Source organism: Gadus macrocephalus, chromosome 14, assembly GCF_031168955.1.
Source record: "Gadus macrocephalus chromosome 14, ASM3116895v1".
NCBI classification, from domain to species: domain Eukaryota; kingdom Metazoa; phylum Chordata; class Actinopteri; order Gadiformes; family Gadidae; genus Gadus; species Gadus macrocephalus.
The window spans coordinates 23,098,124-23,123,123 of NC_082395.1; the positions used below are offsets into that span (position 1 = coordinate 23,098,124).

Genomic DNA, 25,000 nt, shown 5'->3' on the forward strand with positions numbered 1-25,000 from the left:
ACGTTTCCTTCTGAGCGACCTGCTTGAGCACGACATTACACCTGTAAACATTCCTTTCAATTAATTGGCTAATATTCTTTTCCTCAAAGACATGTCAGGACATTGCTCTCAAAGTCCTACACAAAATAATTCGTATTATTTGTTTTCTTATTGAAACAGTTTAGTGTTTAATGTCACCTCATGGTTCGAATCTCTGAAGCATCTATCATGAATCACATGCAAAAGAGTTTTTAGATTTATATTGAATACATGATGTCGATGTCCGACTCAAAGACAATGAAAGAGGAGATAGTCACAGCAGGTGGTCTCCCAGCTCCAAGATAACCATTCGCAAAGTCCATCATGCATGATGCTGGATTTACAGATGCAGCGGTGAGAGATTGTGCATGAAGATAGACCGAATATCTCCTCTGATGCAAATACACTGATCACATCTCTGCAGATTAGAGAGCACCTCTGTGTGTTCCCTGTTTGTTATTTACATTTTGGACTGCGATGACTAGGCTGTGTGTGTGTGTGTGTGTGTGTGTGGTGTGTGTGTGTGTGTGTGTGTGTGTGTGTGTGTGTGTGTGTGTGTGTGTGTGTGTGTGTGTGTGTGTGTGTGTGTGTGTGTGTGTGTGTGTAATAAGGGAGCAGCACTCTAATAACAGGCTTCTGCTAATTTGAGTTGTTCGAGCCGCATGTGTGATTCACAGAGAGCTGTTTGTCATTCCTTTACATTCAGTCACTTCCCCTGTGTGTCCGACCTGAGCCTCTATTGTTCAGCTGTGATCAGGACCGAGTCAGAGTCATCCTGGATGAGTGCTGCTGGAGGTATTCTGAATGAGCTCCACAGAAGCACATCCTGGCCCTCCTGCCCAGGGTGATAGGCATGAATTAACCAGAACCTATCGAACGCACCCGATTGACCCCTGCACGCGTTGTTTTGAACCTCTCCAGCCTTGTTTATTCAAACAGGATTGTGCTGGCAATTTTTCAATAGCAACGCTGTGATAACTATAATTACAATAAGTTCCTCAATACATAATCTGCACATCTGTACTAACTGTTCCCCAACTAAACAAACTCGTCTTCCCTACTGCGGGAGACTTTTGGCCGGAGGAACAACTAGACGCAGCGAAGCGCAAGTTCAATCAGGAACCGTCTCTCCTCCCTACAATTATACACGACCGCTCGCTCTCTCTCTCCTCTTCCTCGTCTCTCTCTCTCTCTCTCTCTCGTCCTCTCTCTCTCTCCTCTCTCCTCTCCGTCTCTCTCTCTCTCTCTACTCTCTCCTCTCTCTCTCTCTCTCCTCTCTCTCTCTTCTCTCTCCCTCTCTCTCTCTCTCTCTCTCTCTCCCTCCTCTCTCCCTTCTCCTCTCTCCTCTCTTCTCTCTCTCTCTCTCTCTCTCTCTCTCTCTCTCTCTCTCTCTCTCTCTCTCAACCTCACCCTCCACCAGCCTGGATCTACGGCCGCCATCCCACAAAACACACACCTGCACGTGCAGAAGAACACTCACTGACACACTTACGATCACTCATGCAAAAAGACAAAGACTCCCACGCACACATACATGCAAAGGCACACACGCACACACTTGGCGTATGTTTTTGAGGTGTGGCAGTTCTCGGATAATTCCAGGCCTGCTGTGCTTGCGCCGGAACACTGCGTTATCAGGTCGGCCATCTTTAATGGGCTGTGTGTGCGTTCCTGCAAGCGTCCAGCCGGCCGTCTCTACGTCCTCCCAGCTCTACACTCGGTTACCCAACAACCCGCTCCACCTCCTGAGCCACATGCCTGCGGTGTTGCATCTATAATTGTGTTTGGTAAACACTGTGAAAGGGATTACGACAGAGATTTATAGTACGACCTGCCTCTGTGTGAACAGAGGCATCTGCAGTTAGAATCAGGACACTTCAGTGCTCAGCTACAGTGTCTGTGCACACACACACCCACGCGTGTCTGGAATCACTTCCTGTATGTGGTTAGATATACAATCAATCAAGGTAAAGTAGGAGGGGCTTTATCAGATGGAACAGTGCACTGCTGGAGTGTGACTGAGTTTAGCGTCCCTCTCCCTGATACCAGAGATAAAGGACGGGATCTTTGGTGTTTTACATTTGTTTACCTTCCGTCAAAAGGGCGGGACTAATTATTGGTGATACATTTATGTCACTCAAACATGGACACCTTGTTCATGTCGTCTGTTTTTAGAGACCATGTGGTGGAGTGATGTTGGGAGAAAATGCTTGGTGGAAAACTGTTTTGGTGCCCTGCTAAAAGACGACTGACGGCCGTCTGATTTATGAATGACAAGTGATTATGAGTCCCTTCTATTCAGCTAACCAACACACACACACACACACACACACACACACACACACACACACACACACACACACACACACACACACACACACACACACACACACACACACAAGCCCCAGAGCAGGTCACATGGGACATCCTGTACAAGTCTATGGAAGGTTGTGTTGTGTTTGAACAGAGTTAAATGGATTACTTAAACAGCCCCAGTGGATCGGCCTTCTGTGGGGTCCAAGAGCAACACTGTTCACACGGGAGCACACACACACACACACACACACACACACACACACACACACACACACACACACACACACACACACACACCTAACAGTTATACAGCAGTCCGCTAACAGAACAGAGACAGAGTAGCAGAGTCAGCATCACAAAGGGGGGCAGGACAGTTGGTTACACAAAGCAACACACATGACGTTATGGGGTATGAGGCTTATTGCCTTATTGTTTTTAATGCCATAGGTTTGTTAAAAATAAAAGTTTTAAACAATTGTAAAGAGCCACACGCAATATTTCATGCTTTGAGTTTAGTCCGTTGACTCGGTCACGTGTGCTTTAAAAGATTACGTTGACCCTCAAAACCCGCAACGCTTGTCCGTCCTGCAGGACTTCCTCCAGTCAAACCCGTTGTTGCGTGCCTCGTGAAACGGCCGGTGATTGTTTTGATAGAAAGTGACCCCCCGTTCGACCTGCAGCCGCCTATCTCCCGCCTCTCTCTGTACACAGCCTCGTCACCCCTGGCAAGGGCTGACCAAACACAGTCTGCACGCTATGGGGCTGCGACCCAATGATTAACCCGTGAATGGGCAGTGGCGGCTCCCATTGGCTCGCAGCGGGCGGGGAACAGGAGTCTGCGGGGCAGGGGAGCAGAAGGTTAATGCGCTTCACGCATCATGACTTTAGTGTGTGTCAAGCTTATTATTCATATCTGCTCTTAACAAACACACCGCACGCAAAGTGTGCACGGTTCGGGTGATTGCGTGCGCGCTCTTGCGACGCCGACTTACGAAGTCGTGAGTCTGTCGCCTTCGTGCACAAAGAGAGAGAGGTGACAGAAAGATGGATGAGCGAGATAATTCCACAATCGCACGCAACTTTGTTATTGCAGCGCTGCGCGAACATTGGCTCGCGAGGGGCGGGCAGGGGGTGGGGGTTAAGGGGGGCACTGATAGCTCAGTTACTAATCTCGTGTTCACGCGCGGTCAGGGGAGGAAGGTGATACAATTGCCCCCCCCCCCCCCCCCCCCCCCCCCCCCCTTGGGTTGGAGTGAACTACAGAAGCATGTTGTCGGGAAAAGGGATACAAAGGCAGCGTGTTGCTCAATGATATTTTGTGGGTGTGTGGGGTTGTGTGTGTGTGTGTGTGTGTGTGTGTGTGTGTGTGTGTGTGTGTGTGTGTGTGTGTGTGTGTGTGTGTGTGTGTGTGTGTGTGTGTGTGTGTGTGTGTGTGTGTGTCGTGTGATTGCGTCGGTGTGTGTGTGTGTGTGTGTGATAGCGTGTGACAGGGAGATAGCGTTGACCCTTTTGCGGTGGCCCTCTTTATCTATCGATTGTCTCCTGGTTCTTGAGCCGAACCTGTCATTGATCTAATTCTAACGTCCAGCCAGAGGCCACCAGCATGTTGCGGAGCAAACTTAAAACTCAGGTTTGAATCGATAGGAGAGGCTGAAGATGACGTCCCGGCTTGTTTGGTAATTGGTTCTAATAAAATTAGGTCTCCTTTTGAGGAATACCCCGACACACTCACGCTGGTCATCAGCGCGTCTGTCTGTGCGTCTTTCTGCTCCATGAAGAACAAGTTCACCTCAGGACGCAGTCCCATCCCAGGGAGGTGTCATGATCTGTGCTCCAACGTAATCCTGCTAAGCTCGGACCAACCGGGGCGCACGCAAGCTCAGCCACATGTCCTCAGAGGGCACCCAGGACCCAGGACCTAGCACCCAGCACCCAGCTCCCAGCACCATGTGCACCGAGCCCCAGCACCACGTCCTCAGAGGGCCCCCCACTCCCAGCCTCCTCCCTCCTCCCCGTTCGACTCAACTTTTGTCTATTTTGTTTGAGAAACAAGACGGATGTGGACGTTGGGTCACCGAAAACTCCCTGTGGATTTGTTATGTACCAACTATGTCCTCTGCAATGCTCAGAGGTGTGTGTGCGTGTGTGTGAGTGAGTGTGTGTGCGTGTGTGTGAGTGAGTGTGTGTGTGTCTTTGTATGTATGTATGTGTGTGTGTGTGTGTCTTTGTATGTGTGTGTGTGTGTGTGTGTGTCTGTGTGTGTGTGTGTGTGTGTGTGTGTGTGTGTGTGTGTGTGTGTATCTGTGTGTGTGTGTGTGTGTGTGTGTGTGTGTGTGTGTGTGTGTGTGTGTGTGTGTGTGTGTGTGTGTGTATGTGTGTGTGTGTGTGTGTGTGTGTGTGTGTGTGTGTGTGTGTGTGTGTGTTTGTGTGTGTGTGTGTGAGCCAGCGATGGCTGTCCAGGCACACTGGACGGTCACAGGCCAAACAACAGCCAGATCTGTGTTCTATTTACTTCCTCTGATTGAGAGAATTGTGGACACTTTTTGTGTTTTTTTTGTGTTGAATTTTGCTTCTTGAATAAGTAAACCCTGGAATTGTTGTTTCATTTTAATGGCTTATCTGCAAGTTGTGAAAAATGGATTTGAAATACTTTTCTTTATGTGGAAGAGGAGGAATCATTACATTTTATCAACTCCGAACTTCTTGGACTTGTATTTTGAGCTTAAAAACTAGCTCTATTCTCAAGCTCCCATCTTCCTCCAAGACATGACTTGAAAGAGACACACACAGACACACAGAGACACACAAACCCAAACTGAGACACAGACATACACACACAGAGGCACGAACTGAGACACAGACATAAACACAGACACACAGAGACATAGACACACATTCACTCAGACACCCCCCCCGACACACACACACACACACACACACACACACACACACACACACACACACACACACACACACACACACACACATACACACCACCCACACCCACACACACACACATCTGTGCAAACACACACACCACAGAGATACCTGTGCACACCTGCTGCGGTGCATGCGTGACAACCTTCAGTCGTTAGCTCTTTCATCTCCTCCCTCTTTATGGCTGTGGGCCAAACAGGGTTTTTCACCTATTGCTCTCCTGCTAAAAGGCACTCGGGCAGTGAGGAATAGGTGGAATGATTTGAGCCACCTCGAGTTATCAAACACACACACAGCCCACAGCGCCACTGCCTGCTCTGCTCACCAGCCGCGTTGGAGACTGGGGAGGACCTACGTGGATCAGAAGGTTCTGAACAGTCGAATGATCTCCCCCAGAACAGGCAGACATACCTTACCACATATACCAGGCCGCCAACTTGTTCAGATTCGTATATATTAATCTTTCTATAGCTGACAGATGTCTACATTGTGATCCATGAAACAGCACGTCAAACTTGGAGGGATATCTTTATATGTATATCATGTAGAGTCAACATAGGACCCTTTCCTCACGATGGTTTAGTAACTTGTTGCGTTGAATTTATAATGAAGGCAGTACTGGAGAGACTGTGCCCTCCATTTCACAGATATAACATGACGGTTCTGTACTTTTTACGCAATAGACCGAGGCCGACTGAAACCTTTTTTACCTTTTACTTTTTGCGCGTAAAAAGTACCGATGCGTTAAAAATGAATTGGTTTGATGGGTGAACGCGTGTCATCACTGAGCTGCAGGCCTCAGCGCCGTCAGTGTTCAGACAGGAACCCGTTTGAACTGTGTCAGATTTGTGTTTATTGATCTAACTTGTGGAATAAGCCTGCACACGCTTTGTCTGCGCACTGGCTGCCTCTGTGCGGGGCTTTCGGAGGCAGTAGACTCTGGCTGACCGGTTTGCATGTCTGAAGCCTGAGTGGCGGATTGCATGACTCCAAAGCCCAAGATCCTCGCCTTTAGAGAAGCTATAGCGCGCAAATATGTGCACCTCTGTGCCCAGGGAAGAAAAAAAAAAAAGTCTGCAGTCCCGCTCTCTTTGTTCTGACGCTAAGACGCTTGTGTCTTTTCCAGAGGCTGCTGCTGCTGCTGCCTTCGCGTGACTGACCAAGCAGATTTAGGATTGCCCCGAAGACCGAGCCCCCCCGCCCCCCAGCCCACCGCGCGGGAGCTCCGCTTTCTCACGCGAACTGCAGCACCACAGGCGCGCCGCCACGGGGCGAGGCGCAGGCACGAGACGGCGGGGTGGGAATCCTATTGGCTGATCATCAGGTCCCAGTGCGCACTAAACACATAGACTGCTGGTCGTTTATTCATTCATTGAGGCTGTTTTATAATACTTTAGATAATAATACTTTAATGCTCTTTCCTGGAACGAATGGAACATCCAAGGTTTAAACATGAAACGTATACATTTGCGCATTTATCTGTGTTCGTCTGTTGTGATGACAGACCTGCGGAGGTTTTTTAAAGATGTGTCCTCCGTCCTGAAGCTTTTCTTAATTTGCTGTATCCTACCAAAAATTATTTATTTTATTTTTCTATGCTACAAACTTTTGCCAGAGTTGTATCTAAAGTAAATATATTTCGTATTGGTTTTAATTTGTCATCGATAAGATTCGCAAACATAATAAAATATGTTTGAAGCAGACGAGCTGTCAGCACCAAACATCATCGACTTGAAATTTTAATTCACTTACCGCTGCCTAACATGTTAAACATACGAGTCAATTCACTTTTTTACATGTTAAACACATGTTAAAATGTTGGACATTGGAGTCAATCCGGCCGTTATACATGTTGAACGCATACGTAAACATAGAAGTCAATGTTTAATCACACTAAGTCCACACACTCGAAGCAGTGGGTTTAATACGTGATCAATATATTAGTTAATCTTTTTGCAAGTGTTAAATATATATATATATATATATATATATATATATATATATATATATATATATATATATATATATATATATATATATAAATTTAATTATATTTCTATTTATTCATCATCGTCATGTTTGAATGCTATTGTTGTTTTTCCTATAGGCCTACTGCATAACTTTTTTTTTTTTTTTTCTTAATAACCTGATTATGTTCAGGCTTCCTTCTCATTAAAGTGTTTCACTGTGAGGACAATGGAGTTAACAAGAAACTTAAAAAGAAAAGAGAAAACTATGTTGTTTTTTTCAGAATGTTAATTTAATAATTATTACGTTTACATTGAATGAAACGCTTAGAAATGTTGGTGCCAAAACAAGCAGTCTCACCTTGTATACTACATAAAAAATATAAAACATCTCATAAAAAATGAATCGGCCCTTAACATGCAAAACAGGACGTTAATCAGACTTGTCCTCTAAGTTGATCAGATCCCAAAAAACAAAGTAGGCCGTTTAATTCTGCAAAGATCGTACAGTTATAAAGTTAGGCTACATATATTATATATATATATATTGCCTGCGACGTGCTGACACAGCTTTCCCCCGGCCCACAGCATCCCACAGAATGAGAGAGAGGGAAAGAGAGAGAGAGAGAGAGAGAGAGAGAGAGAGAGAGAGAGAGAGAGAGAGAGAGAGAGAGAGAGAGAGAGAGAGAGAGAGAGAGAGAGAGAGAGACGCTCTCACGCTACTGGTCAATCTTTAACTCCTCTCAGGTGAAGCACGCGATGCGTTCACCAGTTTGCACAAGAGCGGCCGCGGTCGCGTGTGAACTTCGCTGCTGTGCACCAAACTGTTGAGGAACCGGGAGTAAAGTCTCTCGGACCCGTTGCCCGGAGGTTATGCTCACGGATAGGGACGTTTAATGGAATCATCTTTCAAATCCAACTTTTCACTTCACATTTACAACTCAAATAAAAATAAAATGCTAAAATAATGCATCACAAAGGCCAATGATGAGGTCATTATTATCTTTTCAAATATTTCATTAATTAGGACGCTCACCCTAACTATCGCCTACTCTACAGCCCGCATGGAAATTATTTAATGGAGAGAGACATAATTAAACTCCATATTTTAATAATAAACAAAACGTAGTTTTTATCTCATCAATGAATTGGGATAATACAAAATAGTTCGCCCAAACGCAGGTATTTTATCTTTCAAATATATCTACAGTTCAAGTAGTCAAACTAAACTGAATTGATTTCTCCGCTTCGGAATCTCTTCTTCTCTTTCAAAATGCCGCCACTTCTAGCAGAGAGAGAGAGACAGAGAGAGAGAGAGACACACACACACACACACACACACACACACACACACACACACACACACACACACACACACACACACACACGCACACGCACACGCACACACACACACACACACACACACACACACACACACACACACACACACACACACACACACACACGCACACGCACACGCACACACACGCACACGCATACGCACACACACACGCACACACAGAGGGAGAGACAGAGAGAGACGAGAGAGGCAGAGCACACGAGAGCTAGAGAGCGATAGATTACGTCATGAACAACAACCAATGAATCTGTGCAGCGCACTATAAAGCTCGTGCCCATTCTCTAGTTTGGAGAGAGAGAAAGAGCCTCCAAGACGGACAATAACAAACACCTCACCTCAATACCGACTCCTCCACTTTGTTCAAGGGATCTCGTTTGTTGTGCAGCTAGGTAAGTTGGCTTTACACTTATTGAAATGCAAGTTTAAGAATTTCTATCATACTTTTAAAACACATTATGACTTTGTTATGCAATGAGCTTCTTTGAAGTTTTTGCATCATTGCAGTTGCTTCCATTTCAAAACTTAACTTGCTGTCATTTACAGAGTTTATTCATATTATTATAAGTTGCTAAGGTGTGGCGAAACATTGCACGGTTTGCATTGTTCCAGAACAGTTATTAAATGCATTCTTGCTTCATAGAAGTAGACAACCATTGCATTGGCCAACGACGCTCTTTTAATCTTCTAAACAAATCCCCACATGTTATGCTCCAGGTTCAAGGTGTATGTGTTTAAATACAGGCTTCGGGCTCTCCTCCATCTCTTTCACCATTATTATTGTTGTCATTATTTTTTTTATTATAATTATTATTATAAATATTATTAACATTATTAATGTTCTCTCATTGGTTCTCCAGGTTGGTAACAGGAGCGTCACCATGGCTCTCATGATCCTCCCCCTGATTGGCTCGGTGTCTGTGTCTGAGACCCTGGTTGCCATGATCACCGTGTGTCTGATCTACATGCTCATGAAGTTCCTCCACACCGACGTCCCGGAGGGGCTCCGCCGGCTCCCGGGCCCCAAGCCCCTCCCCATCATCGGGAACGTCCTGGAGCTGGGCGACCGGCCCTACCTGAGCCTCACGGCCATGGCCCAGCGCTACGGGGACATCTTCCAGATCCAGATCGGGATGCGTCCGGTGGTGGTGCTCAGCGGCCACGAGACGGTGCGGCAGGCGCTCATCAAGCAGGGCGACGACTTCGCCGGCCGCCCGGACCTCTACAGCTTCCAGTTCATCAACGAAGGCAAGAGCCTGGCCTTCAGCACCGACCAGGCTGGCGTATGGCGCGCCCGCCGCAAGCTGGCCATGAGCGCCCTGCGCTCCTTCTCCACGCTGGAGGGCACCACGCCGGAGTACTCCTGCATGCTGGAGGAGCACGTCTGCAAGGAGGGCGACTACCTCATCAAGCAGCTGTCCAGCGTCATGGTAGCCGACGGCAGCTTCGACCCCTTCCGCCACATCGTGGTGTCCGTGGCCAATGTGATCTGCGGCATGTGCTTCGGCCGGCGCTACGGCCACGAGGACCAGGAGCTGCTGAGCCTGGTCAACCTCACGGACGAGTTCGGGAAGGTGGTGGGCAGCGGCAACCTGGCCGACTTCATCCCGCTGCTGCGCTTCCTCCCCAACGCCACCATGAAGAGGTTCATGGCCATCAACGAACGCTTCGTGACCTTTGTGCAGAAGATCGTCACCGACCACTACAACACTTATGACAAGGTAGGCAGCGCTGTTGGAAACACGATACACTTCTGTCCCGTCTCGTTTGCCCGAAAAGACCCAACAAAACAACACTAATTTAAAAGCACCTCATCATCATCTGACCTGAACAGACTGAAGGGTCGAGCACGGACCTGAATGCCGTCATGTCTGCCCTTGTTTGTGCTGTGCACCTGATTGAGTTGTACTTATTCTTTGCGGGTCACTTTGCTCTCCGACAGGACAACATCCGGGACATCACCGACTCCCTGATCGACCACTGCGAGGACAGGAAGCTGGATGAGAACTCCAACATCCAGATGTCCGACGAGAAGATCGTGGGCATTGTCAACGATCTGTTCGGAGCCGGTGAGTTTCGGCCGTGTTTGTTCGTCTGTGAACCGGCGTGACGCAACAGCTGGCGAGCGGACACAGCACGCAGGGCGAGGTGTTTCCTAACAGCTGTTTGCTCTCCCAGGCTTCGACACGGTGAGCACGGCGCTGTCCTGGTCCGTCATGTACCTGGTGGCCCACCCCGAGATGCAGGAGAGGCTTCACCAGGAGATCAGTGAGTCTCGGTTCACTTTGGCCTCAGATTCTACCTCAGCCATACATTTTTTCATTGAGATTATAATTAATTTGACTGCAGTTTGTATAAGCTATTTATGTTAAGAAATCCCAGCAAATAACTTACAAGTAGAACAAAGTATTCGTAGATATGTTAGATATGTTTGATAAGCTAGTGGATTACTCGACATTACAGCAAATTAAAGTAGCATCATCTATTGAGAAGCTAATCTATTGATCATTTAAACTCATTTAATTAAACTGTTTGGGGGCTCTGCTTAAATATGATTGATATATCATGTGCAAAATGTGATAGTGTAGTCCCTAGTAAAGTAACAGCCTGCCGTGTTCTCTCCCATCAGAGGACAAGGTGGGCCTGAGCCGGTCCCCCGTGCTCGCCGACAGAAACAACCTACCCGTCCTGGAGGCTTTTATTTTTGAAATCTTCCGTCACTCCTCCTTCCTGCCCTTCACCATCCCTCACTGGTGAGCCTATGAATAACTCCATATGTGCTGATTCACAGGTGCTTTCATCTGAAGGGCCTCACACCACTGGGACCGCATACATTAAAGGGCGCGCCGATATCAAAGCCTAAACCTTGGCCGGGTTATCACCCTATGATGGGCTTTGAGTGGCACCCATAGCAGAGCCCCTGAGCAGGGCTTTGTTGGTGACACGGCTTAGTCCCTTCAGCTGTCCAGGAAATGGATCCCCCACCCCTCACTTTACGTTATGTCTACCTACCCAGAAGGCCGCACTGGCAGACTACACCAGATAGTATCCATAGAGATAAAAACTCGCATAATAAACAGGAGCCGACTTTGAAACACTTTCTTTTTGGTTTCAGCGCCACAAAAGACACGTCTCTCGATGGCTACTTCATCCCCAAAGACACCTGCGTCTTCATCAACCAGTGGCAGATCAACCACGACCCGTAAGTACAAAGCTTGCGCCCAATGGCATCAAGCTGACGCACACAAGCAACCCCTCTAACTGTACAACGAGTGTGTTCCCTGATTGGCCAACTTTGACTGCTGTATTACGAGTGTGTTCCCTGATCGGCCCCCTCTGGCTGCTGTACTGCCAGTGTGTTCCCCGATTGGCCGCCTCTGACTACTGTACTACCAGTGTGTTCCCTGATTGGCTGACCGCGCTGCCTGTCTTCCTTCCCTCAGGGAGCTGTGGAAGGAACCGTCCACCTTCAACCCCGACCGCTTCCTGAGCGCCGACGGCTCGGAGCTGAACAAGCTGGCGGGGGAGAAGGTGATGCTCTTCGGCATGGGCAAGAGGCGCTGCATCGGCGAGATGGTGGCGCGCAACGAGGTCTTCCTCTTCCTGGCCATCCTGGTGCAGAGGCTGACCTTCCACGCGGTGCCGGGCGAGCCGCTGGACATGACGCCTGAGTACGGCCTCACCATGAAGCACAAACGCTGCCACCTGCGCGCCACGCTGCGGAGCACGGAGTGAAGCCCGCGCCCCGCTAGCTATAGACACCGTACACGTACTGTCTGCTATATCCGCAGCCTCCGCGTACGAGGCTGTGTCTTCTGTATAGGTGGAGCCTGGAGTCAGCCTTCTTGACCTCCGATTCATGCCAGTCTTTCTCCGAGAGGTCAAGGCTCTGCTCTCTGAAGTTGTCCTGCTGAGGCGACGGCGATGGAGGGATGATCTCTGGAGGCCTTCGGCCGGCAGAGCCCCGAGGTTTTGGACTTGCAAAGTTATGTTTTTTTGTCATTTGAGAAGTAATTTATTTTGTACAATGTTGGTCGTTACTTTCCCCCTAAAGTACGTCCCTCTATTCTGGGGGACTGGTTGCAACTTTGGCTCTCAAAGCTGACCTGCTGTAGGTCAGACCGTCTTGGATGATGGCTCTCAACCCTTTCCCAGAGGCGAATATCCTGTTCTCTAGGACTGAGGAGACAACCCCTCAATCATAGCAGTTGGACGACATTGGCTGAGTCTCCTGCTTTGATCTTGTTGTGCTTTGGGTTTAAAGGCCTAATATCTGCTTCCATCCTTGTCGTCATCATCAGTTCATTAACCTCAAAGACCTTTCCAGGTGATCACAGAACTATAAACTAAACTGCTGAACAGAAACTTGCTTTATAGCAATTGTTTTTTTTTCCGACTTAAGCTATTTTTGTATCTTACATATTACACTGAAGCTGTCTTTGTATCCCAAAATGTGATTTTGAGTGTGTATCAAATATTTTTTGGTCCTTTGTCTATATATATATATATCCAACATGAAATAATTATTCATTTGTCAAATGATTTAACAGAATACCGAAAGAGTTTGACTATTGCTTTCCATGCTATCATACAAATATTTTGTATTTTTTATGTTATTTAGTTACAATTTTATAAACGTGTGGGGTGTAAATTTGAATAAATTATAAATAAAATATTTCATAGAGTTTACTTTGGCTCCGGATTCCTCTTCTATGGCCTAAGCAGATGACAAAACCTGATAATGATTCACAAGCAGGGCTAATAATACCCTGAAAACATATTTATAGCAAAGAACTTAGAGAGACATAGCAGGCATAGTTCAGCCCTGATTGGACCTCCCAATAACAATAAATAAAGCACATACACCACGTTCTAGAGGACATTCTGATACATTGTTAGGGTTCCAAAGAAGGTGATGATGTTTCTATTTTCTTCTTTTTCCGTTTGACCACAAATACCTCTGTGACAAATATAGCCTACAACGTAACATGCAACTGATGACGACATATGATAATGGGGATTGTTCATTTGGTTAAAACAATGTTGAATTGATTGCAAAGATATTCTAAGACAAAAATAAAAAGCATTTAATCTCATCAACTGACGTGCAACCTCGGAGACTTTGAACCCTAAAACTAACAAACTTATAGTCTTTATGAGTCTTTATGGTGAATACTGTGGACTGAAGCATTTTCACTATTTGTGCTGAAGTTAAAAACAAGTTAAGCATGAGCTGTTTGGGGAGAAAACCTAACATGGCCGCCGGCAGGTGTGTCGCTCATGGTGGGTGAGACAGGCCGCTGATACGGGTCGGAAGATAGACAGAACCAAGCAATCGACACTTCCTGGAATACGGGATGATCAGTCTAGATTTCCCCCGTCGTAATTTAAGAATATTCTAATTTCGTGTGTGATGAAGTATTTCCATGACATAACAAAATGATAATAGTGTCATGTCATTGCGTGGCAATCAGGAAGTGGGACTCATACCAGCGTCTCCGTTTGTCATCCACACCCTTCCTCATCTTGTGCTTCTGAAGAGGCTTTGAGGACCGAGAGTTCCTTCACATGATCTTAGTGTCGTGCAGTGGTGACACTGACCTTCTGAATATGACCCTGAATCCTGACCCTATGACCCTGAACCCTGACCCTGTGACCCTGAACCCTGACCCAGAACCCTGACCCTATGACCCCACGCACGTCCCACAGACTTTCTACCTTACTATACTGTGGCCCGCTGCCACAGTATTGAGGACAAATGTTATTATTCATACCCATTACAGATGATTATAGACTTCCTTTTGAGTTAATAAAGGGCTCAAACTTTCCTTGAAAGCTTGCATCCGAGTTAACAAGGTAATCAAGTCGTTATACCAGTTTGGTGTTCCTCAGTGGATGTGAATGGGAGTGTGTTCCGTGAATGGGAATCGCGGATCTATGAATCCATAAATCTGTCATGACCACCACTTGACGCCCAAGTAAGAAATCTTCAGCATCCAGGTTCACTGGTTCATAAGAGTGGCTTAGAGTCAGTAGGATTGGATGATTGTTCTGGCTCAAGTGTGATTAAATGTCATCCTTTCCTGCTACTGAAGCTCTTTTGATCTCCCCTATCTGGAGATAGGCTTCCTTTGATCTTAGGTTGGATTTATCAATTGATTGTTTGGTTAATATATTAGTTATGTGAGTGAGTGTGTGTTTGTGTTGTGTGTGTGTGTGTGTGTGTGTGTGTGTGTGTGTGTGTGTGTGTGTGTGTGTGTGTGTGTGTGTGTGTGTGTGTGTGTGTGTGTGTGTGTGTGTGTGTATGCATGTTTGTGTGTGCATTTGTGTGTGTGTGTGAGTGTATGTTTGACAGAGTGTCTGTGTATGTTCTCTCCACTGCCGTTGCTCCAACTGGCCGTGTTTTCCTTCGGCTTCCCCCAGATTGACATAGCGTGCCAACGGCTTCTACAGGAGTTCCTCTTTACGATACGTGTGACTTAGATCATAAACATCCCCTCTCTCACTCTGAGTGCTCTCCTGAGGAACGGAGGTTAGGCAAAGCTCCCTCGCTCACTGTTCCCTCCTGTCCCCCGCCTCTCTCTCTCTCTCTCCCTCTCTCTCTCCAACCCTCTCTCTCTCTCTCTCCCCCTCTCTCTCTCTCTCCCTCTCTCCAACCCTCTCTCTCTCTCTCTCTCTCTCCCTCTCTCTCTCTCTCTCTCTCCCTCTTTCTCTCCAACCCTCTCTCTCTCTCTCTCTCCCTCTTTCTCTCCAACCCTCTCTCTCTCTCCCCCCTCCCTCCCTCTCTCTCTCTCTCTCTCTCTCTCTCTCTCTCCCCCCCTCCCTCCCTCTCTCCCCCCCTCCCTCCCTCTCTCTCTCTCTCTCTCTCTCTCTCTCTCTCTCTCTCTCTCTCTCTCTCTCTCTCTCTCTCTCTCCCTCTCCCTCTCTCTCTCTCTCTCTCTCTCTCTCTCTCTCCCTCCCAGGCCCCTGCTCAGTGCAGGAAACAGCGCCCCTCCCCCCCCCCCCCCCCCCCTCCTCGTCCTCTCTCCGCAACAGGAAGCCATATAGTCCCAGTGCGTCCGGAAGGTTGAGGCGATACCAATTGTGATGGCGTGGTTTACCTTCGCCTCCCAGTCTTAATCTCCTGCTCCCAGGCCGCTGGCCCGGGGGGCTAATGCCCAAATGGCCGGCTGAGTGGCTGAGTGGCTTTGGGCTGGGCTGGCCCTCACACGCGAGCCCTGCACCCCAGCAGCCCCCGGCAGGGAGGGCACGGCGGGCCGCCCGGCCGCTGCCTTCACAACCCTGTGGAGCATGTGAGCCTCCGTATCCGACTGGTCATCTTTCTGGGAGAGCCGGTCAGGAATGTGAGATACCGGGCATTCTTACCGGTCTTCTGTATGATTCATAGAGAGAACGATTAAGGAGCTAATTCAGGAAAGGACTTTTTACATTTTGAGGGGGTTTTGCCCCTGAAGGACTGTCCCAATTTAGCTCAACATTGTTTAAATAAAGAGGAATGCATTTGGGATACAACTAATGTTCAGTAGAAACTAAATGTACACTAAGTGCGACCCCATCTATTGGACCAGTTACTCTACCTCGATCCTCTGCCCATTCTTTGAAATCAAGACTTATTGTAAAGTTACAATTGGCTTTTTGTCATCTTGGGAAATTCCGCCATGCACTCATTTGAAATTCCATCAGGCTCTATATTTTCTATCTTTCTTTTCTTAAACAGTCACTTTCTCAGACCAGTGCTGCCTCATACCAGTTCCTCAGACCAGTGCTGCCTCAGACCAGTGCTGCCTCAAACCTTCTGCTCCAGACAGAAGGAAACGCAATGAGGCCGAGGCGCTGGGTGGCTGGGCCAGTACATAATTTTCTTTTCTCCGTGTGATTTAAGAATTTTAGGAAACGGACACTGGACACGATGTTGGTTTCCTTAACTGTTGTTACGTCCTGTACTGGCGAATATAAGCCCACAGGCCCTGACAAAATAGTACAACTGTCACATCCCCGTATCAGCATATCACTGCTCAGGGATGTCTAATGAATCTTTCCACAATCATCTTATATCTTTCCCTTTTTGAAGGCCAAAGTAAAAATGATAGAATTCCTAACAGCATTCATTGGAATCCGGTTTTCCTGTGTTATGGTATTGACATTGGAGCTATCGCATGACTGAGCTCAGTTCCTCCGTCTCTAAAATGGTATTCATATCTATTCTTGATTTGACCGCCTGTCCACCTCATTTATATCGCAGAATCACGACATGTCGAAATGTCCTTTACTCTGTAAATAAGCCATTGTCAGCTCCTCATTGTGAACAGCTATTGCATGCAGACAGCCGAGCCAAGCCTATGGCAAACTGTGTTCAACCTCCTTTATCACATTTACAGCCCTGCTGTTTACAAAAAAAGTTATTGGCTACACTGGAAAAAGTCTTTAATTGAACCAATTAAAAAATTGTAGAGTAATGGTTCACATCTATATTACATAACTTGAGCCAATGACAAATATATAGCTTCCCTCAAACAATATTTCCTATGTTCATAAAAACAAAATAATACAACTTGGCACCAAGTATAATTCTATTCTTTGAATGAAGTTAATACATTTAAATCGTATGTTAAATCCTAAACAAAAAAATATTGATTCACTCCAACAATTGTTTCTCATTTAAGAAATATCTATCAGAAATAATTTGTTTTATCCAATCAAAAAGATTAAAATTTAATCAAACAATTGTTTCTCATTTAAACATGAACATTTTTAAACATAACATATTTTTGTATACAATATATATTAAAAATCTAAATGGCAGAGTTAGGCCTACTCCAGACCTCCCTCCAGACACAGACAGGCTGTGCTAGCTCACAGAACCAGTGAGTCATCGTCACTCTGGTCAAGGCTCTCTACTGCAGGTTCAGCTGTGCTACCTTGAATGAATAAGCAGCTGATGTTCCAAAAAGCTTCAAAACATGATCAGGCAGCTGGTGCTCAAAGCAAGCATCACCTGACAGCTTTAATCCATATCGGATGTATAGGATGGAGTTTAAGGTCTGCAAGGACATCCGGTTCCTGAGTTTGCTTTTTACCACGAGGACTGAGCCGCAGGGGGAGGGGCCGCGCAGGCACCCGGTGCTCGTTGTGAAGAGGTAATAGCGATAGTGCTTTCACCTCAAAAAGTCGCCAAAAGTCACCAATAGCAGCTGAAAAATGAGCTAGATTTGTCGCTTGTCGCTGTTTTGAAAAAAAAAGTCGCCAAAGGGGTCTGAAAAGTAGCTAAATATAGCGACAAAATCGCTAAGTTGGCAACACTGCGGTTTGGTCCAGTAGTCAGTAAGCGTCTTTGTATTTAATGCGCATGCGCAGGCTTGTACGTAACCTTGAAATTTTACATTTGTCTAAACAAATATTTCTAAATTGAGCTCCTAATCAAATATAACAGTGTTTTAGGAAGAAAACAAAACAATTTTATTTGGATTGAATGACAAAATTATTAATCAGTTGAATACACAACCTTAAAATTTTACATTTGTCAAAATGGATATTTCTTAATTGAGCTCCTAATTAAAAATATCTATATTTCACAGTATTTTGAAATAAAAAAAAGTTATTTTAAAAATAAAAATAAAAATGTTTATTAGAATTGAATTACAAAATAATAATCAGATGTACGGCTTAAAAACCTTTTTCCAGTGTAGACACGCCACAGAGCTTATGTTGCTTTCAGAGTGGAAGATGTAAGGATGCTGATAGTTTAGCGTTTACCTCGTTATTCCCGATGTATTCAAATATCCTTCCTCTTCCTCAATTCTGTTCGGTTAATTGTTGACCAAAATGTGGAGATATATGGTATATGTACACAATGTAGAAGAGCATTCCCTTTAGATTAATATAAGTCTGGTAGCAGATGAGCTCAACTCTGGGTGAATGTGAGTTTCTGCTTTCTTTCACTTCATAGTTGTCTCAACCAATCATGTTGAAGGAGGCAGAGATCTGTAAGCGCGTGATTGGGGAAATAAACCGGCCCGGGTAAACTATAAACAACTGTTTTTAAAGGTTTCAAACCTAAATGGCATTGCCTGGCGCAGTAGAAATACACCTTAAAAAATCCTCGTGGGAAAGTATTATCCACTTGAGGTGTAAATCACCTCGAGTGGATTTAAAGGTGTAAATCTTCCCCTTGTAGTCTCTTGTTTCCAGCCCAGACTCTCTGCCGTCTCCCCTGAGTTCTGCTTTACCAGCAGAATGGCTGGATCCCAGATTAGTAATAGAGTATCTCCCCACCCCATATCCTGCCCCCAAAGTCAGCTGTACAGGACCCAGCCGTGACCCTGACCCACGCTCATCACCCACCATCATCCAGTTGTCCTCTAGTTGGAGCACCCCATTATATGGCTGTAGAAAGGGTCATTCAAACCATGAACAGATAAAGGCAGAGAATAAAGGCAGAGAATACGTTCACTTGTTTTATACTCTCTGATCTTCATGGTGGCCACTCTTAATTTGTTAGGAGCCAGCCCACAAGCCCACAACAATAGGATTGTACCCAAGAAGAAACACACAGACCATGTGGGAGTGTTTGTTCTCGCTCTGCACATCCACCTCTTTCTCTGCTTCAGGAGTCATTTCTTCAGCATGCAAGCAAAGGCTGCAGCAACCACACTATCAGCCAGCAGCCGATACAGAGAGCTGCACGCACAGCCCAATACGTTTCTCTGCTATTGTCATCAAACAAAGTGATAGACGGAAGCAAATTTGCATCCTCGGCAAACATGATGGCATGAAGGACGGGTTGGTCTGAGGGCTGCAGGGGCCGCGGCGAAGGGCCCGGTAGCAGGAGACCGGCTCCGGACAGCCTCCCGGTATAAAGGAACAGAAAGAGCATATACATGAGCATGTATAGCCGAGAGGCTGGGGAACACAATACCCTGTGCAGAGGTGGAGGGTTTAAAGACACAGAGGCAGAGCGAACCGCTACGTGTGATTGGCCGAAGCCTTTGTATCGGTGGCGGTGTACTGTGACCAGGCGGCCCGGTGTCTTGCGTGAGAGAGTATAAAGTACCATAGCTGTCACACTGACATTAACGTGTCACTGTGCCTCCCTTGTCTACGTGTTAGCGTGAGAGCTAAGTACGGCTGAGGTTGAGGGCCAGGTTTTTCCAGTTTTGTTTTTTTTTTGTTCTCATCTTGGTTCTTTTTTTTTTTTGCTGGTTCAGATGTATGGATGTAATTTTTGTTGCGTTGCAGCATTCTGCGATTGATTATCGTCTCTTGTTTTTTTTACGCCCGCACTGATGCGGCCATCCAGAGTGCTTTGGTTACACTGGCTGATGGCCCGACACTGTTGGAGGGATTTGTCATTGAGATAGGAAGGCTGGAAGTAACTCGGTTACTTCCAGTTGGTAACTCGAAACGGTCAATTGCTGCTACTTGTTGTGTATGGATCACAGTGTTTGGACTTATGTAGAGCAGGACCGGACTCATAGCCAGCAGAAATTGTAGTGCTGTTGAGGGAAAACTGAGAAAGGCAGAGGGAATACTTGGAAAGTCCAGTACCCGTACACGGCCAGCATCGGAAACAGGAATCAGGATTAATTCTCTAAAATGACCAGGAACCTGATGAAACCGTGTTCCAAGCACAGCTACTGCATGGACCCTAACAGTGGGGACAAAGAGTCTGGGAACATAGATCCTGGGAACATAGACATCCAAGAACATACTGTAGATCCTGAGAACCTGGACATCAAAGGAAATAGATCTTGAGAACATATACCCTGAGAACATGGGAATCCATGAATGTAGATCTTGAGAACATAGACCCTGAGAACATAGACATCCATGAACATGGATCTGGAGAGCCTAGACTTCTAATCACATAGATCCTGAGAACATAGACCCTGAGAACGTACAACTTAAGAACATAGAGATCCAAAGACATAGACCCTGGGAACATAGACATTTAAGTACTGTAGACCTTCAGAACATAGACATTCTGAGAGCATACAACTTATGAACATATATAAGAACATATATTCTTAGGACATGTATTCTTAGAATGTAGCCCTTATTGATAAAGACGAGGAGATCATGAGGACTGAGAAGGGGTCTTTCATCCTGCGTAAGGGTCTTTGAATAACTCATAACAGCAGTGACATTGTTGCTTATGATTTATCTATAATCTCAAACAGTTATATACCTACTTATCTTCTAAGCATCATGCTATATAATGGAAAGGTAGGGTGTTATAGGCATGAATAAAGCTCTTGGCTGTATCCATGGTAAAGCGTAATATTTAGTAGTACGCTTTGTGTGTGTGTGTGTGTGTGTGTGTGTGTGTGTGTGTGTGTGTGTGTGTGTGCGTGTGTGTGTGTGTGTGTGTGTGTGTGTGTGTGTGTGTCTGTGTCTGTGTCTGTGTCTGTGAGTGCGTGCGTGAAAAGTGTTATCTGCGCGACAGATGGACTGTGAAGACCGGCCTGAAATAGGCCCCAACATAAATAGAGGCGGGAGACTGCAGCCACCGCAACACTGGGGGTATTTTCGGTGAAGTCTATCTTTCCGTGATGGAGCGATATGTGGAGTAGAGGGGGAGGTGGGGGTGTGTGGGAGGGGAGGGCTCTGGGGGAGATAGAGGAGATAGAGTCCCCCTCCCAACTGGTATTCCTCTGTAATCAGCTCTGCCTTCCTCCTCCTGGACCCACAGGGGTCACATTGGAGGAGGATCCTGGGTTCACTCGGGTTAGATGTTCCATCAGGAGGAGGTTAAGATGTTACAGCAGCTACATGAGGTCCCCTGGTGCTGGAGTCCATCGGTAGGTTTAGATGTTCCAGCAGCCTGATGTGGAGTCCCACATGAGGAGGAGGTTCCTGATCTGGATGCTCTTCCTCCTGGATTGGGCAAAATCAGTTTGGCTCAGTTTGGTTAATATATTAACCAAACTGAGCGAAATCATACCTAAAAGCCACGTGGAGGTGAAAGTGGACCTGGTTGTTTTGGACGGGAAGCATGTGGCCCGGTGTTTTACACGTGACTTGAGGCCGCCCCAGACCGGCCATGCTTCCCCTCTTATGCTGTAGTGAAGGTACGCTGTGTTCCAGGTGTCTGATAACCAGCTCTCAGGGGAACTTCTGCCTCTTTGATGTGGCCTGGCAACCACCGAAGAAAGAAAAATAACACACTTCAGGCACTCCTCTACAAAGTCAGAATACTTCAATCATCATGTGCTGCTGCTGCTGATGTATACATGGGCTGTGATGCTCTGAGCGACTGCGACCGATAAAACAAGCAGGCAGCACTAGTGAGTAGAACAGCGTTCCTCTGGCAGAGTAGGGGTTATTATACGCCTCCTCCCATTGGCCAACTAGAGGCATCCTCCTCCAGGAGTAGGCAATCAGGGAGCCACAAACACACTCTTATATATATTCCCACAAAAACACATGCACAAAGGCACACACATTCCCAAAGACACACTTATATGCACACAAACACACACACAAAAACACATACACATGCCCAAAGACAAACATACATGCCTAAAGACACACACATGCAGAAACGTCAGTGGCTCCCCCACGTCTTGCTCAAGAGTTACATAACAAGTTAATAGACACCACAATACTGTCCTAATCTGTTTCAGAACGACAGCACAATAAATACCATTCTAAGCTTGCACTAGAGTTCCAGTTCTGAGTGTGTTTCTGTGCGTTGGGCTGCAGCACTTACCTTTGGTCTTTAAGTTCTCACAGAGGAACCAGTGGTAACTGGTTACCCACCCAACGTATTTAACCAGTTGTAACCCAGTCGCCTGTGGCAGAGCCATAACCAATTATGCCCTGGTTAACGACCACGTGACTTGTGATGTTGATTCATTAGAAAGTTCATTAACCGCAGGTTAGATGTAGAACTTGAAAAACCGGCTGCTTTGCAGATGGATTATGAAGGCATGAATCCATTTCCTTTTCTCAAATTGCATTGTTCAAAGAAACGTTTGTGATAGTACATGACTGTCCCACCAGCTACGATGCCCATGCCAATCAGTACAAACTCTTACTTTTGACACTTAAATAGACTTATTTTCCAGGTACTTTGTTATTTAAACAGGCCCTTAAATGTGGGTGCACTTTGCACCAGAGTGTTGTTCTCCACACCTCCACATAGTCCCGATATCGTCAGTCCTCCTCGTGTTGCTGTGAGGATCTGAGTGCGAGCTCCATCGATCCGGTCGTGCCGAGACGCAGCTCGCTACCATGCGGAAACCTAGAAGCCGCTCCTACCCGTACCGGACAATCTGCTTCCCAGGCCTGTCATCTTAATCCCCAGCCTCTGTACTCTGTAATTAGCCCGCCGCCCTACAGCCTTTACATAAACAGCTCCACTGTAGTCGTACCCCCGCCCCGTTGCCACCCTACAGTCTGAGGGTCGGACGTCGCATCAGAGTCAACAGCCCCGCTCCCCACCGCTGGGGTGCGGATACGTCCTCCAACTCAAATACGTTAGCTCACAGCGTTAGCCTCAAAACGGGTTACGGTACGAAGACGAGTCGCAACTTGTGAAAGTTGTTTTTGCCTTGTCGCTTCGACGCTAGTTAAACTTTGAATGTGGAGGCAGGCAAAACACTAACAATGAGTTCTTCTTTTCGCAGTGAATCAAGCCCTGAAGATTTAGTGGAAGGAAGGCGGTCAATAACATTGAGGTCATATCTTATTTCGTTAATATGACGTATTAGCAAGCAAAACAGGTCATTAGCACAGGGCGAACCATAAAGGACTGCGATTCGATCCCTCAGGATTTAATTGGACCGTTTGAAAAGTGACAGAACACGTTAGCCTGCTTTGTTGGACACTCAATTAGTTCATTAAACTAGGAAACATATCTATTGAATTGGTTAAAAACAACAAGCTTTTCAAAAAAGAACCCATCCACAACTGAGGAACAACATTGCATCTGCATGGGCTGCAGGCCAGATTGTTCCCACAACCCGACGTCTGCATCTGACTGCAGCACGCATACAATGTACACCAGCGTTGACTCTGTAGGGAAGGGATCCTGTTGACAGCAGCTCTCTTCATTCCTATAGTGTGTTTGACACTCAAAACTCCCCAGCCCAAACCGGCGGCCTCGCGTGCGTCCCGCCGCGGCTCCAGGGGCCAGAGGGCATGTTTGCAGGGCGCAACTTCAACATCCGCTCCGGCCGCGCTGCAACGACGCCTCGTTACTCATTACCCTCTCAGCTCTGTTTACCAGAAGAGGACCCGTCTCCGTTCAGTCGCTTACAACACGGCGCGTGTCTCGTTCACACGCTAACTCTGGGCTGCGCTCTTAACGATGTCGTTCATTCACCTCCCGCACTTGATTCACAACAAACATGGCCGTTCCCCATTGAGACTTTTCTCAGAGGCCTTGCGACGCTTCCAGTCCTGCAGCAACAGGCGAGGAAGCCGCCTCGTCCAACAACACCTCCAGCACGTTTCTAATCACACATGGCCCCCGTCCAACCTGCGTGTATTGCTTTCTGCGCTGTCGTTGCTCCTGTCATGCTTGAAGGATAGCTTCCAGCTCAGTTTATTTTACGGCCCCTGCGTGCTGCTCCAGCCCGTCGAGCCAGTTTATGTTGTTGCCTGACTGTTCCTCGCACCGCCCTGCAGTGTGTTGTTGAATGGGAGTACGTGCGTGCGTGCGTTTGGGTGTAAGTGTCAGCGGATGTATGGACACGGGTGTGAGTGCATCTATGTGTGTGTACAATCTGAGCGTGCATCCATATATGTGTGTGTATGCACATGCATGCACTGTATGCTCACCATTGTTTGTGTGTGTGTTCACATATGGACGTACGTGAGCATAATGCAGCTTCAGCCAGTGTGTGTGAGTTTGTGTGTGTGTGTGTGCGTGTGCGTGTGTGCATATGTGAGTGTGTGTGTGTGCGTGCATGCGAGTGAGGTGCAGAGCCCCCTGCAGCCTCTGTGAGGTGCTGAGCCTCTCTGTGAGGTGCAGTCTCTGTGAGGTACTGAGCCTCTCTGTGAGGTGCTGAGCCTCTCTGTGAGGTGCTGAGCCTCTCTGTGAGGTACTGAGCCTCTCTGTGAGGTACTGAGCCTATGTGAGGTACTGAGCCTCTCTGTGAGGTACTGAGCCTCTCTGTGAGGTACTGAGCCTCTCTGTGAGGTACTGAGCCTCTCTGTGAGGTACTGAGCCTCTCTGTGAGGCTGCAGGCGCTGCAGGGCGCAGGGTTGCATGACAAGCAGCAGTTGATGGCTCCCGCCTCTTATCGGCTGCCGTGACTGGTGGCGGAGCGGCACTCGCCCCGCCGGCCGCAGCGCTGTCAGGGGGCGGATAAGGAGCTGAACCAACCGAGCCCAGAGATAAGGACTCACTACGGCCGCGCACGCCATAAATATCCTGCTGGGTCTCACACCACCGGTCGCC

The 25,000-nt window shown here is 47.0% G+C and overlaps 1 protein-coding gene and 1 long non-coding RNA gene across 2 annotated transcripts in view; both read left to right on the forward strand.

The window, feature by feature from the left end:
• The first annotated feature begins 4,480 nt into the window (after window positions 1–4,480).
• Window positions 4,481–25,000, forward strand: part of LOC132472050 (uncharacterized) — a 75,688-nt gene continuing 55,168 nt past the window's right edge. The window contains exon 1 of the long non-coding RNA XR_009528973.1: window positions 4,481–4,767. This is a non-coding gene — a long non-coding RNA (uncharacterized LOC132472050). The remainder of the gene's footprint in view (window positions 4,768–25,000) is intronic.
• On the forward strand, window positions 8,833–13,284 carry LOC132472046 (cytochrome P450 1A1). The gene is made up of 7 exons (XM_060071459.1): window positions 8,833–8,987; window positions 9,456–10,316; window positions 10,538–10,664; window positions 10,774–10,863; window positions 11,225–11,348; window positions 11,711–11,797; window positions 12,039–13,284. Exons 2-7 carry the CDS (start codon window positions 9,477–9,479, stop codon window positions 12,328–12,330), a joined length of 1,560 nt encoding a protein of 519 aa, XP_059927442.1. The 5' UTR covers window positions 8,833–8,987; window positions 9,456–9,476; the 3' UTR covers window positions 12,331–13,284.

Bases quoted from the DNA above. Each gene is read 5' to 3' on its own strand.
- LOC132472046 (XM_060071459.1), top strand. From the start codon at position 9,477: ATGGCTCTCATGATCCTCCCCCTGATTGGCTCGGTGTCTGTGTCTGAG. The intron at 10,317-10,537 runs GTAGGCAGCGCT...GCTCTCCGACAG, and splicing joins ACTACAACACTTATGACAAG to GACAACATCCGGGACATCAC. The intron at 11,349-11,710 runs GTGAGCCTATGA...TTTTGGTTTCAG, and splicing joins CCCTTCACCATCCCTCACTG to CGCCACAAAAGACACGTCTC.